This window comes from Suncus etruscus, chromosome 7 (genome assembly GCF_024139225.1).
Source record: "Suncus etruscus isolate mSunEtr1 chromosome 7, mSunEtr1.pri.cur, whole genome shotgun sequence".
Classification (NCBI taxonomy): Eukaryota; Metazoa; Chordata; class Mammalia; order Eulipotyphla; family Soricidae; genus Suncus; species Suncus etruscus.
The window spans coordinates 79,274,079-79,291,325 of NC_064854.1; the positions used below are offsets into that span (position 1 = coordinate 79,274,079).

General features: G+C 37.1%; 1 protein-coding gene and 1 pseudogene across 1 annotated transcript in view; both read right to left on the minus strand.

The window, feature by feature from the left end:
• Positions 1-17,247, minus strand: part of ZNF451 (zinc finger protein 451) — a 93,967-nt gene that overhangs the window by 71,022 nt on the left and 5,698 nt on the right. Inside the window, 1 exon segment of the mRNA XM_049777645.1 lies at positions 13,112-13,192. Within this exon segment, the coding sequence (XP_049633602.1) occupies positions 13,112-13,192 (81 nt within the window).
• LOC126014897 (uncharacterized) lies at positions 2,373-2,505 on the minus strand (annotated as a pseudogene).

A 17,247-nucleotide genomic window follows, 5' to 3' on the forward strand; every position in this document is an offset into this window, starting at 1 on the left:
ATTTATTTGCTCCCTGAATATCACCTATTCTGTGTATAAAAGTATCAATTGGGAGGATTAGTCTTTTGATGGTCTCTATAAGGGATCTCAAAGTTCAAAGAGCTCAAAGTAACAAACAACTGAAAAGTGAAACAACTTGACCAAACATTGCGTATTTGCCCCAAACATAATCTGAAACACTAACTTCACACAAGCTCAAATTTCAAAGCCTAATTATTGACTTTTCTGAAGTACTGTTCTATAACAAAGGTGACAACTGGGTAACAAAAGGGGCCTACAACTCCCTTTAGAGGAAAAAAAAGATCTACTAAGCTCCATCCCCACCTGCACCCTTCAATTGATGGCTAACCTTTTTGAGCCCGAGTGCCCAAACTGCCGCAAAATGCCGGGTCCTCCCAATATTGGGCCAGTCCGGCCGTTGTCAGATGAGCTGCAAACCAAACATCGGCACACTCGCCTCCCGCCGTGCCTCATATCTTAACTGTGGACCCCTTTCCCCGTACCAGCTGCAAGGCCTTCGCGTGCCACCGCTGGCACGCGAGCCATAGACTAGCCTTCGAGGCTAGTCTAGATGAACAAACCAAAAGTATCCCCATGAGCTTTGTAACCTCAAGTACTAATACCCATTGTGTATCATTCCAGTACCTCCAGGGAGCAGCATTGTCCATGTTAGAAAACACTGGCCTATTTTAGCCATAAATTTGTACTCCCAAAAGTCACTTAACTGGGCCCAGTTGTAGCTATACAGTACAGAACTGACCTCGTATGATATGTGAGATTATGTAATTGACTCCTCAGCACACCCCCTACTCCTCTACAAAAAACAAAAATGTTTACCAGAAGTCCCTTTTACCCCCCCCCACCATTTTTTTTTTAATTTTTGGTTTTTGGGTCACACCCAGCAGCACTCAGGGGTTACTCCTGGCTATACACTCAGAAATCGCTCCTGGCAGGCTGGGGGGACCATATGGGATGCCGGGATTTGAATCACCATCCTTCTGCATGCAAGGCAAACACTTTGCCTCCATGCTATCTCTCCGGCCCCGCTTTTACCCAAATTTATAACACAAACAACAACACAAAATTTTCTGAAGAATTTTATATTCAAACAGATAAAGCAAAAAAACACAGCATAACAATACAATATTTATTTACCTAATTTCAAGCAACAAAGTGTTGGAACCAAAAAAAAGGATCCCATTTTATACAACGCAATCTGCTTCCCAACCCAAATAGTTATTGTTTACAAATACAAAGTACAATGAAACATATTTTATATGAACAAATCTAAAAAGATACATACAGATATAGCCCATTGTGTAAAGTTTCTACTCAGTTATAAAGGTTAGTATCACATATCTGTGAATTAAGAATCTTCCACTATTGTCTTTTTAAGAGTAAAATGCTAATCAATTATAAAATACCCTCCTAGGAAAAATGACCTAATAATACCTTGAAACTTAGGTGTGATTTTTTTAAAGTGTCCCTTAAAAATAAAACTTGCAGCAAACAATGAAAGTTTTATCTTTTAATATTACTGAAAGATGTACTATGGAAAAGTATGTAAGAAACGTTGACAATATGTGTTTCAGTTGCTACAAAAGATGCCACTGGCATAAAGTTCAGAGGTCCTCAAAGCACCTCTGAAGTCCAATAAATCAAATCCTTAGAAATATCTTCGTTTTTACCAAAGTCCACCCTCAAATTATCTGTAACTGACAAGAGAACTTAAAGGTGGTCCTGAAGCAGCACCCCCCTATCCCAAATTTCTCTAGATGTCCTACTAAGGATAACAAAACAACCTCTAAGACTAGTTTTGATGTCACAAAAAAAATGGCTTCGAGTAGACAGAAACCAATATATTTTCATAGGTAAAAAAAAAAAAATGGTTCTTTTCAGCTCAATACCCTTTATGTCCCCCATAAAGACTGTATACCTAAATCCAGAAACATGATATTCTCCATACCTATACAGATTCCTTGTTTGTTTCTATGGGCCATATCTGGTGATGTTTAGGGATTATTCCTGGCTCCACTCTCAGTCTTACTCCCGGTGGACTTGGACCCATAGAAATAATAGGGACTGAACCTAGGTTGGCCATATGCAATGCAAATGCCTCATCACCATGTTATACATCTATCACTCCAGCCCCAGATTCCTTCACTTGAATACCTGTTTCCCATTTCTCCTGAGCCAATTTTTCCCAAATGGCATTCTAATTCTCAGCTAGCTTAAGGATTTGATTAGCCCGACATATTCAGAAAGACCTCCCTTCCCACTCAACACCCTCCTTCCCAACATTCCTCTAAACACAACACTTGCAGTGTATTGATTATTTCTTTCTCTTCTTTTTTTTTTTCTCTACTTTTTCTCAGGGGAGAGCACGAACGCAGTCCCCCACACATTTGGGGAAATCGCAGGGGTCAGCACATCCGGAGTGCAATGGATAAGCCTTGCCCTGGGGAAACCACCTTTGTGATCATATCTCCCCTGCCAGGTAAGTATCTTTCTCTTCTTAATAGTCTGCTAACTCCCAGTTTCCTCAGACCTTTCTCATGATTTCATATGAGAGGTATAAAATGATGCTTGACAAATCAAAAAAAATTACTTCCAGCAAAGATACAACAAATCATCCAGCAAAAACTCACACATATGCCTAATACTTTAAATCTTCATTCTAGATTTTATTTTTATTCTTTTCTTATGGTTATTATGAACATTTTTAGCCTGCACTTAAGGAAAGTTGTCTTATTTTGTTTTTTAACCACACCCGGTGGTTCTCGGAAATTACTCCTTCCTGGCTCTGCACTCAGAAATTACTCCTGACAGGCTTGGGGAACCATATGGCATGCCGGGGATCGAACCCAGGTTGGCTGCATGCAAGGCAAACCACCCTACCTGCTATACTATTGCTCCAGTCCCAAGAAATTATTTTTAAATGTCTTTAAATAACTTAGTCCATTAATGACTTGTAACAAAGCTCAATGATTCTGTCTTTTAAAAATTATAAACAAGATGAACATGAGCTAATAACATGAAATAAAATTTTACATTCTATTAAATCCATCCTAAAATGCAACTCTATACTCAATACCATCCCACAGTAAGAAGAAATCTACCAACATGGATAGAAACAACACAACTACTGCAAAAAAATCTACATTGAGTTTTTGAAGTGCTAATTTTAAAGAAAGCTAGTGCTGGACTAATAGTACAGAGCATAGGTAGGATGATTGCTTGCCTTGTGGCCAGCCTGGTTTCGATCCCCAACATCCTAGGGTCCTCCTGAAGCACTGCCAAGAATGATTCCTGAGTGCAGAACCATAATTATCTCCTGAGTTGCTGGATATGAGTTCCCCAAATTAAGTAAATTTTAAGAGAATAAGAGAAAACTGAAGGGGCCAGAGCAGTGGTGCAAGCGGCAGAGCGTTTGCCTTGAACATGCTAACCTACGACAGACCTTGGTCCATCCCCGGTTTACAGGGTGCAGCCCAAAAAAAAAAAGCAAAAAAAAAAAAAAAAAAGAGAGAGAAAAGAAAAATGAAATCTGAAAGCCTGAGTAGGTCCTTGCTAAAATTCATCTATCTTTGGAATTCAAAAGAATGCTGATCCATTCACTAAGGTAGTTTCCTCCAAGATGCCAAGACAGCAAAAAATTTAAGTGTCTAACTAAAATAAAATAGGTGCAGCAAACATAAAGATCAAAGAAAAAATACCTAAGCATAATGATAAATAAATCACTAGCAAAAATGGAGTATAAAAATAAAACAAAAGCCAAGAATAATCTTAGCTGTCACAGTGAAATCTTCTACAAAAGATTAAGATTTTTTTATCTTACTTCAGAACTGAGGATTAGTTGATATTTTAAGTACTAAGGGATGAGAGAATTCCAGGAAGAAGAATATGTCAAGTTAGTTAAAAGATCAAGCATATATTCTAAGTTCTATACTACGATTCAAGCAAGCTTTTAAATTATATTTCAAACTTTTTTTTCTCAAAATAAGTAAATATCTGTCATAAGAATGACACATATTTACCAGCAAAGAAGCTAGTAAATATAAGCCATATAAATGTAAGTTCTAGCATTTTGTCATCAGCAAGAATATGAAAAATAAGATCCAACAATATCAAGTGCTTCCAAGATCTGTCAAAATATTCCAAGATCTGAAAAGTAAATAGGTGCTATTAGAAGTCAATAAACAAAGACCAACATGCATGCAGCTCTGCTAAGAATCTAGATAATCAACTATATATTCTACCCAAACTTGCATATCTACTAGCAGGAAGCTCAATATAATACTCAAAAATTAAATATAAAATTTAATATTCAAAAAACAAATGAAATACACAGATACGGTACTTTTTGACTTAAAAAATAATTCACCATCATATCTTACTCATTAAAAGCATATAAAGGAGTCACCAACATGACAAACATTTAAACATACAAATGAATCAAGATAATGTGAAACATGTCAACAGTGAGAATTAACAAGAGGTCTGATTATAGCCCTTTAAACTGAATTTTGTAAAATACACTTACTGGTAATTGAAATTTTAAAAAAAAGCATGTTATAGCTCAAGAAAATAAATAGCATATAAAAATCTTAGGAAGGTATTACTGTCAGAAATCACAAAGCAGTAACATTAAAAGAACTTAAAATCTTAAACACCATCATAAATCATTTGTTCTCTTTTTTTTAAAATAAAGTACAACCTGAGAATTCTTATTGAATTCTTAACAAGGCCATCAGAAAAAAATCCATAGACCATGTGAAATAGATGGTAAAGCCCTTAACACCTTGATAAAACTAGTTAACTTTAAGATACAGTATATGTCCATGCTTTTTAATATATGCATGGTGAGGGCTTCAAACTTGTTATAAGAAAAATAAAAATGAGTATAAACAACATATAAAAATACACATGTGAACAAGTAGACAGGAGAAAATAATACTGCCACAGAACAAGAGCCTGAAATCACTTGAGACAAATCGGTGCCTTTTTCTTTTCTTTTTTTGGTTTTTGGGCCACACCTGGTAGTGCTCAGGGCTTACTCTTGGCTATCTGCTCAGAAATAGCTCCTGGCAGGCACTGGGGACCATATGGCACGCTGTGTTATCTCTCCAGCCCCGTGGTGCCTTTTTCTTAAAATGGGGGGGGGGGGGGAGGGGGACATTATAAGAGAAAACTGAAAATCTCTTAAATGATGCAAAAGGTATGCCATGGCATGTAAACACAGAACTATAAAGCCACATCAATATCTTGCCTAGCATAAACAGATAGAATTAAAAAAATTAACTACATCAAAGCGATTAAAGAAATAAAATATATTCTTCTAGGATATTAATTAAAAAACTGAATGAATATGATAACATCAAAAGAACTTGGTTGAGGAGCCGGAGTGATAGCACAGCGGTAGGGAATTTGCCTTGCCCACTGCTGACCAAGTACGAACCTGGGTTCCATCCCCAGCGTCCCATATGGACCCTCAAGCCAGGAGTGATTTCTAAGCACATAACCAGGAGTAACCCAAGCATCACCGTATGTGGCCCAAAAACAAAAACAAAAACAGCAACAACAAAAAAGAACTTGGTTGAACTGTGATCAGATCAGAAATCAAGGGAAAAAGTAACTGTCAGTAATGAGATAACTCAATAGTACAAAAAATTTCATTTCTACAAAGCAAATAAAAAGGCAAAGTAGTATAAAACCACCCACAGATTAGTAAGTAAAAAGATTTAATAAAATATTATCATTCATCCAAGAAAGAAAATTCTATAAATGAGTATTTCAATAGCTTACAAAACTCATTCTATCTAGGAAAATGCACTAAAAGATTTCATTTAATACTGTAGTCAGTATCAGTTTACTGATAAATTCCACCAGTATATTAAGTTAAAAAAGAAAATAGGTTTATGCATCCACTAGCTAAAAAACTATACAGATAAGGCCAATGAATACACATAAAATGCCACAGAAATTATTAACTAACCTTAAATAATTATAAATTTCAAAAGACAAGGATATCTAACAGTGCAAGAATGAGACCAAAATATGCCTCAGATTTTAAAATATTTTAAGTTATTGCAATCTTTAAATTAGCTTTACAAAGATCTAATCTATAATCTCAAAACTTCATCAGAACCCTAATTATACCCTGAATGTGGCTTCTTAGTATCCAATTTTATAGCTAGACTGACTCTATAGCTAAATTTTATTTCTAATCAAACCTCCTTCCTTAACAGTACATGAGAGGTTATCCTGGATGTATAGGACTTTTCATGACATGAATAATCAGGTCACTGAAGTTATTATTCAGTAGATTATTAGTATAGTACTAAAGTATAAATAGTATCCACACAGGCTACAAGAGCTTATAGAATTTATGGTCCCCTCAAACTCATTTTGAGGGAGAAGTAAATAAACGGCAATTATAATGATCAAGAAGCTGACACACAGTAAATGAAAATTGCAAATGCAAGTATGTCAATAAATATATAATATGAATATAATAAAGTGTCAATAAATGCACTGCTTCTTCCACATGTCTTTGTTTCTACTTACCAAATAAACACATTCACTTCTCAAGTGTAAGTTGTAGGACCATGGCTAAAATCTAGGTTTTATGAGATAAATGACCAAGCAGAAAACCTAATACATACAGGTAGAATACAAAGTTTCCTCATAAGCCCAGAAAACTGAGCTATTTATTGATGTTATAAAGAACCATTTAAATAAAGGGGAAGAGGTATACTCTATAGTCTATACCCTCTGAAATGGAGCAATAGTGCTCTAAAGAAAGTAACTTTCAGGAGAGTACATTTAGATAGTGCAATTATACAGGTAAACTACCAGATTAAATAAATACTACAGAATTCATACAAATATCATCATTAACATAAGCAAGACATCAAAATGTTAAGTTTTAAACAAAAATGTAAAATTTTAAAAGGCACTTCATATAACAATGAATGAAAACAGTAGTTTTCTATACAAAATAACTAAGAACTTAATCATATAATTTTCACATACATTTTATGTTTAATCAAGAAATATCTTGAAGACAAACAATCGTTTGATATATATGAGAACACCAAATATTACATGCGAGATTACTCCAAGGCCTTCTTGAAAATCAAGACATATATAAAACATTAGAGGTTGGCCTTACAGAAAACTTCATTGCATGCTCTGCAGATGGCAGGCTCACTTAAAACCCATCAGCATATCTAACTCCATAGTATACAGAAAATGTCTCTCTTGTCTGAAGTCCCCATTTTTAATTTTACCAAAATGTTCAAGTATGCCAGAGAAAAATTTTTAAATAACTTAAAAAGTAGGTAAAGGATACTGTTTCTACTGTAGTGAAGAAACTAATCTTAGCTGCTAAAAAAAAAAAAAAAAAAACTGTTTCCACTCTAATGCTTTGTTCCCCCATCCCTACCCAATTGTCCAGACTCTTACCTATTCATTCTCTATTCAATGATTTCCCAGAATTGTCTGAAGTGGCTCAGATATATAAATTAAGAGTGGCAATTTTGAGCACATTGTCTTACATTTGAGGAGCAACATAACATATAGTTATACTTCTAAGCTGTACATTTAAAAATGATTAAGATGAGGGCTTTTTTTGCTTTTTAATTTTGAGTCACACTCTGACACTCAGGGGTTACTGCTGGCTATGTGCTCAGAAATCGCTCTTGGCTTGGAGGACCATATGGGACGCCGGGGGTGAACCTGCAGTCCGTCCTAGGTCAGACACGTACAAGGCAAACAAACGCTTTTAGCTGTGCCACCACTCTGGCCCAAGGTAAGTTTTAACCACATTGTTAAATGGAATACACCAAAGCAGTTCAGAGAATCACAATTCCAATTATCATTGTTTTAGGTTGGTTCTTGGAAAATAAGAGTATCTCAAAAATCAAGCTTCCTTCCCCCTTATTTAATTGGAGGAAGCAAAGTAGAAAACTATAAAAATGGGAGCAATGTGAAGCAGCTTAGCTAACCAGGAACACCTGTTAAGTATAGTTAGTATAGATAAGTATTCAGTGGTCCTCAAACTTTTTAAATAGGAGCCAGTTCACTGTCCCTCAGACCGTTGGAGGGCCGGACTATAGTAAAAATAAAAACTATGAACAAATCCCTAGCACACTGAATATATTTTATTTTGAAGTGAAGAAACAAAATGGGAACAAATACAATATGTGGCCCGTGGGCTGTAGTTTGAGGACACTGGATGGATAGTTACAAAGTGTCCCTCATTCTGGAATCTTTGTATCTAGTCACCTTTCAGAGAACAAACTACAAAGGGTATGTAGGACTGTTTGGTTTACTACATTCATGCATTACAAAATATCTGTGTGTCGTTTCTGTGGCCCTTGTTTCTTCCCAGGTAATTAGCATTTTAGAGTTCAATTTGAAAGTTTCTAGAGTACTGGATGAATTGAACTCTAAAAATTATCTGAAAGAATAGAATAATGACTTCCACTAGGAAATTTGTGTCTATAATAAAAGGAAGTAGTTAAAAATGATGCTAAATCTAGTTATAATGGGGAGGGAGTATAAATATCTTATAAACTAATAAAAGGTAAGGCAGAGCACAAGGGAAAATGTTAATTACCACTATGCAAAAACTACGGCAAGAAACAGAACCACAAGAGCCTTAAAATAGTTACATTCCACTAAATGGACCCAAAATATTAATCACGTAGGTTAAAAAAAATTTTTTTAAAGCAAATATTTGACAAACCAAATATATATGCCTATATATTTTTTGGCTGCCAAGGGAATAATACTAGATGATGTATTCAAACCCCTTAAACCTGATTTTCATCTTTTCTGAAATCAAGCTACAAAGACAAAGATCTAAGGGCTAATACACCGTAGTCACTGCTTTGAGATGAAAAAGGTACTATGAAACATAAAACTGAGGTATCTGCTGACAGGTCCAATATGGTGGAGAACTATTAATGGAACCAGTCACGAGTAAAAACTTGTCTCTCATAATAAATCTAACTAGATTAAGGAACTAATTAACCAAGAATATGTCACTGAAGTCTTGATTTTAGACTTTTAAGAAACTAAATGGATGCCATTTGAAGATATCCAAGAAACATAACTGTGAAAATGTTTTTTTTCCCTACTGTATTAAGACGCTAAATCTTAAGTTCCTTTAATACCTGGATTGATTACATGCTTCATTAAAACCCAAGGACCAGATTGTCAGGCATGTTTGGAACTGTTGCTCTCTTAAGAGATCTCATTTGCAAGCCTAGATGGTATCAACATTAATGTCCAGAACACTAATGTGTATTCTTTTTCTATTTAGTGTGAAGAATTACTAAGCTCAAAAGCTGTCTAAAAGGCAGGCTAGTTTAAAAAGGACAACTTGGTGAAGGCCCATAGTATCCTGAACACCCCACCATTACTGATTCTCAGAGCATGCTGAGAGCTGGATAGGTCAAAGTCTTAACAAGAATTCTCTCACATGTTGCTTTGAGCAGTGATGGGACCATAGCCATCATGATGTCTTGATAAAGAGAGTCACTGTAAAAATTCCTAAGAGCTCTTTTAAGTAGTAAAGTCATTTCCCAGCTGGTATCCATAGAGGACCCATGACTCATAGCTAAACCACTGGAAGCAAGTTGGATTTAGCAAAATTTTATTTGAATTTCAGTTTTTAACATAAAGCTTCATGGTTGAGCTGAAGTTTCAAAGAGTTTTAGAGAAACTTGAAGATCTTGGGATTTGATCATCTTGACACACACACAGGGGCTTGTCATTCTACAAAGATATGACAAGATGAAACCTAAACAATGAAGTGTTGATGACTTAAAAATGGATTGGCTTCTTGTGTTAATAAACAGAAATCTAGTGGCAGGTTATTTCCAAATCCAAAATCTGTTAATTCTCAGATTACCAGTAAGCTTTTCCTAACAAACAAATCCTTAAATTTTTCATTATGAGGATTTAGATTCCTTGGTCCCCTCCTCTGGACTTACTTTGCACCAGAATGGACAGGCCTTATCCAACACTGACATGGAAATCTCAATTGTTCATTTGGCCAATAGAATATGAGTCTATGAAATACTTCTTCCCAAAAGTCTAGAATTCAAATACTAATTGTGGTAATTCCAGACATGCAATCAAATTCTGAAGTAACCCCCTACCTGTGAAGATCCAGTTTGAGTAGGGAAGAACAAATAAAATAGTTAAGTTCCTGGAGGAATATACTGCTGAATATGACATGGATTAATTCTTATACCCATGGCGTTCTGGTGACTCTCCCTTTTTTCTATATCTATAGGGATGGTTTCGAGGTTTGTACCAATCCCCTTTAGAGTATCCTCTATTGTGATAATGTGCTTTCTGATCATGACTGTAAAAGTATCGATGCTGGTTATAGTATTTGTTGTGTTCTTTATAGTCATGTTCTTTGATACTGTTTTCTTCTGCAATTATAGCATTCACATCATGTCCAAAGAGGGAAGTACCATCAAAAGGCAAGTGTGAGATCTTCTCCTGGGTTTTTTTAGTGAGAGATGTAAGTCGGAGCCAGGCTTGCCTTCTGTAATCTATTGCCATTGCCATCACTCTGACAACAGAATCCATTATATCTCTAGTCGTACAAAGCTGCCAAAGACCTGCATCCATACCATCAGATATTATACACCTTGCTTTCCCACGATCAAACTCTGGGTCATGGACCAGATCCTCCATATCTTCCCACAGTTTACGTTGATACTGAGTCATATAGGCCATGTAGCTAGCAGCTCGTGCTGCAATGGAAGCAGCATGGTAAAATCTACAACCCATAATCTCCATTTCTTTTGAGGTAGAATCTAGAGGAGATGTGCTTCCTCTTTTGCTGTGCTCTAAAGCTTCTACAATAGGGCCCTCAGCTGGTGGACTTGGCTGGAAAGGAGATGTGTCCTTGGCCACAGGATATACCCTGTGTCCCATGAAGGAAGAAGGATGACAATCAGCTGGGTCTTTAAAAACTTCGGTGGTTGCAATTCTCAAAAGTGGATGTAATGGAGGAACAAGTCTCTTCTTAGTAGTCAGATATTCAGATTTTCCTTCACATGCTTCTGCTTCAGACTGTAATGTTACTCTCTTTATAACACCTCTTTGTTCCATTCTCTTCAAAAGACCTGTGAAACTAGACTGACTTGGGTCAGCTGCTTGCCCTTTGTCATTAGCTGATGGAGATTTGCACTCAGCTTCTTCTTCAACTGTAGATAAATTTTCTTCTTTGGAGGTGGAGATGTCCCAAGGAACTGATGAGTTCTCACTTGGCCTAGAATGATGAAATCTAAAACAGCTCCTGGACTGCAGGTCCTGTATCACTCTGGACATCTCAGCCACTTGTGTTTGAAGATAGAGGATGGCATCCTGTCCATGATGAGAAGCTGAAGTAGAATCTTTAAGCAAATTCTCCTTGACCTCTGAAGAGGTCAAAGACTCTTTAGGGACCAGAACTGGAGATGAAGGCAGAGTCTGAAAGGTTTGTGATGGTTTAAGTGTCTCAGTCTCAGAGGTCTTAAAATTATTTTGATCTTTCCTCTGGTTCTCCAGTAAGTTCTCAATAGGAGGAGGTTGAGAAACTATCCTCTGTGGACTTGTGGTGCAACACCCATAGGAGGAGCTGCTGTTTCCAATGGGAAGAGGAACATTGCAGCTAGAGCACATTTCTGGGCGATGATTCTCAGAGGATGGAGCCTTAGATTCAGGCATTCTCTGTGTTATCCACATGAACAAGAAAACCAAAGAAGAAAAAAAATATGCTTTTTAATATATTAACTTTCAAGTGCAGTGATGCATGTCCAGTAAGTGAATTCAATTTTTTTAAATTACTGTAATTACCAATGAAAGTGCAATCTTACATGTAGGCAAGGGGATCATAGCTTCACTACCCCTAAAGCTCAATGTCACTATTGGGATTAATCTATCACTATGAAAATACAAAAAGTAAAAAAAAAGCCTGTTCAAGTAATGCAATCCTAACCAGTTGCTTGGCAGGATCACAAAAGTTAAGACTACTGGTGATAATATTAAAATAAAAATTCCATTCTACAACACCCTTTAAAAAGTAGAAGCTGATAACTGCAGATAGAATTTGGGGAATGCACCACTGAAAAGAAAAAAATTCTAATTCACTCTCCATCAATTAAACAATTTTCCAGTTCTATATAAACATACTTTAGTTTGTAGCTTTCAAGAATCTCACATATAGATTTATACCTGATTTCATCCTCACAACAACCCTGTGAGGTAGGTATTATTCATTCTTGTTTGAAAAACAAGAGGTTGAAGTTAATTTAACATAATTGATTCAAAGTCACAGAATTATTAATGCCAAAACTAGATTCTAAGTATTTTGATTCCAGTCAAATATTAATCCCCTATGACATAAGCTTTCTGGTACCCTGAAAAAATGAAACGAGTTCCCTAATCCCTTAAATGAGTTTATTAACAGGAATGTGGGCTAAGACAAATAAAGAAGATTGTCAAAAAGGGTCCTATAATTATGTCCTGAAAGTAACGGAAATAATCATTTAAAGTCAAATTCATAACCAATAAATCACAGTCAAGAGAAATAACAAGTCCAAAAATGTGGAGGGATAGAGGTTAGAAAGAATGACTAAATTTAATATTTAAATGATAAGCCTTTCCTCACATTCTATTTTCTAAAATTTCATTATATACCTTTTTTTCCAAAACATACAACATTTTCTATAGTCACATGATTCTGGAAAAAAAAGAGACCCAGTTCTAAAGAGTACCTGTAGAACAACAGAGAAGATTGCAAGGAGCCAAAAAGTTTGAGTTTTATTTCATTTCTCTTTTATCAGCAATTCTGTTGAAGCTAAAAGGTTTCAATGTCATGTTATCATTTCACATCCTCACTAACAAACAAACAAAACTAGTAGAAGTAAATGGTCTGAGTAAAAGACTCTTTGAACTACCTGCTATGTTTAATTTCAAGAAAACTGGGCTCAAAAGGTTCTAAACATATAGCAAGCCACCATTAACAACAACCAAGAGACAGATTGTCTCTTAAATTACAGACATTTCTTCAAATGCAAATCCAATATAATGTACTTACATCACTATGAGAAGTGCCTGGTTCTTCATCATCACTGCTAACCAGATCAATGTATTCAAGAACAGGTCTTAATGGTCCTTCCTAAAAGAAATAAGCATAACAAGTTGTGAGCATTACTCTAATTAAACTACTTAAAAAAACAAATCTATTAGGGAGGAAGAGGAGGAGGGCAGATGGTAGCACAGAAAGAATTCCTCTGAACAGAAAGGCTTAGGGGGGAGGAGCCAGAGGGATAGTAAAGTAGGGGAGAGCGCTAGCCTTGAACATAGCTGACAAGATTCTATCCCCAACATTCCATATGGTCCCAGCACCACCAAAAGTAAATCCTGACTACAGAGCTAAGAGTATACCCCTGAGTATCACCAGATGTGACAAGAACGCCAATAATAAACATTGAGAACAGACAAATTACTTTGAGTGAAATGATAATGTAATGAAACAATCTATAATTGGTCTTCAAAAACTGACATTTTGTTCAGAACAGAAACAAGAAATGTTAATTAAAGAGTCGGTTGTGCATTATAACAAAACTAAATAGAAGAGCCTAAACACCACAGAGTACTAACCAGCATGAAGTAGGACTGGTGCAACAGAACAGCAGGAAAGGCACTTGTCTTACACTCAACTGACCCAGGTCTGATCTACAGCACCCTATGTAGTCCTTTGATCACTATCAGGAGTGATCCTTGAGAACAAAGCCAAGAGTCCCACCAAAACAAGGAAAAAGATTGTTTAATTATTTGGTAAGAAGAAAAGTGATCCAAGAAAAATGATATAAGGACACAGGTATCTAATGCTTTTCAGACGAATTGTTAATATCAACTGTCAGGCCGGAACAATAGCACAGCAGGCAGGGCTTTGCCTTCCTTGCCTGAGCCAAGTTCAATCCCCAGCATCCAATATTGTCCCCTAAGCCTGCCAGGAGAAACCCCTAAGTGCTTCTGGGTGTGGCTCAAAAAGTCTGTCTGTCTCTTTCTCTATGTATGTATGTATGTATGTATGTATGTATGTATGTATGTATGTATGTATGTATGTATGTATGTATCAAATGTCTCTCAGATATTCAGGTTCAAAATCAGGCTGAAGAGAATAGTACAGGAATTAAGGCGCTTCCCTTACAGGCAGCTAACAAAAGTTCAATTTTGCACCACAGGGCCCCTTACACACGACCAAGAGTAACCCAAGACAGATCTGGGATTAATTCCTGAGTACAACCTACTACAGTCCAAAACTGTCCCATCCCAGTCCTATCCCCCACCATGGCCATCCTCCCCCAGCTGCAAAAAAAAAAAAAAAAAGTTCTCTGAAACAACAGGTTGGCTTTATTTACTTATATTCAAATATCCAATCTGATTTCTGTCCTCCAGTTTTCCTAGTCACATAAATTTCAAAGTGTAACCTGTCCTTAAATGCTAGGCTTCTAAACAGTGCTTCTCAATTATTTTCTGTCATGACCTCCTTGGAAGAAGAAAACATTTTTCATGCCCCCCCCCCCGCGACTGTAAACAGTATCTTTATTAAAAAATACTTTAAACTGCAAAACAAAAATACATAAAATAATTTGAGCTGATTTTTTAATCAGTGTGATGTCTGGATTAATGGCTACAATGAGCACGTTTTGCAATGCATAGCTTTTCGAAACGGGGTTTGAAGCAGGACACAGCAACTCTCAGCTCCGGAGACATACAAAGGTATAAACTTGGGGCTTAACTTGTTATGACAGTTTTTGCCGAGGTCAAACGCGCCTTCCTTTACGGACCCTCGTGGCCACCCTGGGGGTGCGCCCCACTATTTGAAGAGCACTGCTTCTAAAAAAAAAAAAAAAAAAAACCTTCAATTTTATTCCATTGACAAAGAAAATTAATAAATACAAAGATGAAAACAGTATCATGAGGGCCCGGAGAGATAGCACAGCGGCATTTGCCTGGCAAGCAGCTGATCCAGGACCAAAGGTGGTTGGTTCGAATCCCAGTGTCCCATATGGTCCCCCGTGCCTGCCAGGAGCTATTTCTGAGCAGACAGCCAGGAGTAACCCCTGAGCACCGCTGGGTATGGCCCAAAAACCAAAAAAAAAAAAAAAAAAAAGTATCATGAGAGCTATTTTTAAGTAAATTGAAGAAAGTGAAGAAAAAAAAAAGAAAATTCACCACATATAATATAGAATAAATAGGAAAAACAAAGTAATAAGTTCAGGGGCTAGGATGATTATAGAGCAGGTAAGGAACTCGAGGCATTAAGTACTGAGTACAGTGAGGTATGGCCCCAAAACAAACAAGAATAAAAAGAATTAATCAGTTCAGGCACATAAAAATGCTGAACCAATATAATGGTTATGGCAAAATGAGTGTTGTAGTAGTGTACTGAGAAGAGACATCACATATTTGAGACAAATAAGTAGATTATTGAAAAAAATGTATATACTGTATATATCAAACCAGAGAGATAGACAGTACAATGAGCAAGGTTTTTGCCTTGCACAAGCTCAGCTGGGTTTGATCCTTCGTACCACATATGCTTTTCAGAGCCTGCCAAGAAAGTGTTAACTCTGAGTGCAGAACTAGGAATAAGCTCTGGGCATAGGTGGGTGCAGGTAAAAATCAAATAACAACAAAATAACTATGCTAACCCAGATTAGATTGCTGGCATTCCGCTCCATTATGGTCCCCAAGCCCACCAGAAGTGATCCCTGAACACATGGCCAGCGGTGATCTCTGAGCACACAACCAAGAGTAAGTCCTGACCACCCTGGGTGTAGCTAAAAATTAAATAAAAAGAAATGTTGGAATTCAAAAAGAGCTAAGTAGACTACAATCAGGACTGCATAAACTCAAAATGTTAAAGAAAACCTCAAGGAAAAGTGCTAAGTGACCAAAAAACAATGAATAAGAAAATATTACTCAAATTACGAACAAGATTTTTTAAATACCTCTGAAGAAGACACTATCAGGAAAGAACTGAGCACAGCAGCCGGCTTACAAAATTAAACACAGGGCCGAGTGATAGCACAGGGGGTAGGCTGTTTGCTTCACATAAAGCTGACACAGGTTCAATACCCAGCATTCCATATGGTCCCCCAAGCCTGCCAGAAGTGATTCCTAAACACAGAGCCAGGAGTAACCACTGAGCACTGCTAGGTATAGCCCAAGAAACAAACAAATAAATTATGGCCAAAGAGATAGTACAGGGTGGGTTAAAGTATTTGCCTTGCTTATATCCTACTAAAATTTGATACTCCAAGCCCCATATGGTTCCCAGAGCACTGCACCAGGCATTCAGAGCCAGGAGTAATCTCTGAGAATCATAGGGTATGTAGAAAATGTAAAATAAATTAAAAAAATAATAATACGGGGCCGGAGAGATAGCATGGAGGTAAGGCGTTTGCCTTTCATGCAGGAGGTCATCAGTTTGAATCCCGGCGTCCCATATGGTCCCCCGTGCCTGCCAGGAGCAATTTCTGAGCCTGGAGCCAGGAATAACCCCTGAGCACTGCCGGGTGTGACCCAAAAACCACAAAAAAAAAAAAAAAAAAAAATAATACCTATAAAAATTAGACAGAAGAACTTCAAGTTGGAGTAAAGATTTTTGTGGACAGAATCAAATACAGATCTCAAACATGAAAGATACTCAGATACTCACTTTACCAGAGATAATCCTTAGCCTCAAGAAAAGACTGTTTTTAAGAAGAGAACACTGGGGACGGAGCGGTGGCTCAAGCAGTAGGGTGTTTGCCTTGCATGTGGCTAACCTGGGACAGACCCAGGTTTGATCTCCCCACATTCCATCAAGCCAGGAGTAATTTCTGAACACATAAGCAGGAGTAACCCCCAGAGTGTCACCGGGTGTGGCTCAGAAAAAGCAACAAGAAAAAGAGAATGTTGAGGGGGTCTTACTGTACAGCAGGTAAGGCACTTGCCTTGCATGCAGTTGTCCTTGGTTCAATTCTCAGCACCTCAAGTCACATATTTCACATACAGTTGACACAGGTTCAATCCCCAGCATCCCATACGGTCCTCCAAGCTCAGCCAGAAATGATCTTCTGAATGCAGAGCCAAGAATAAGCCCTGAGCACAGCCAGGTATGGCCCAAAATCCCCTTCCCACCAAAAAAGAAAATTGTATCCTGAGGTCAGACATATA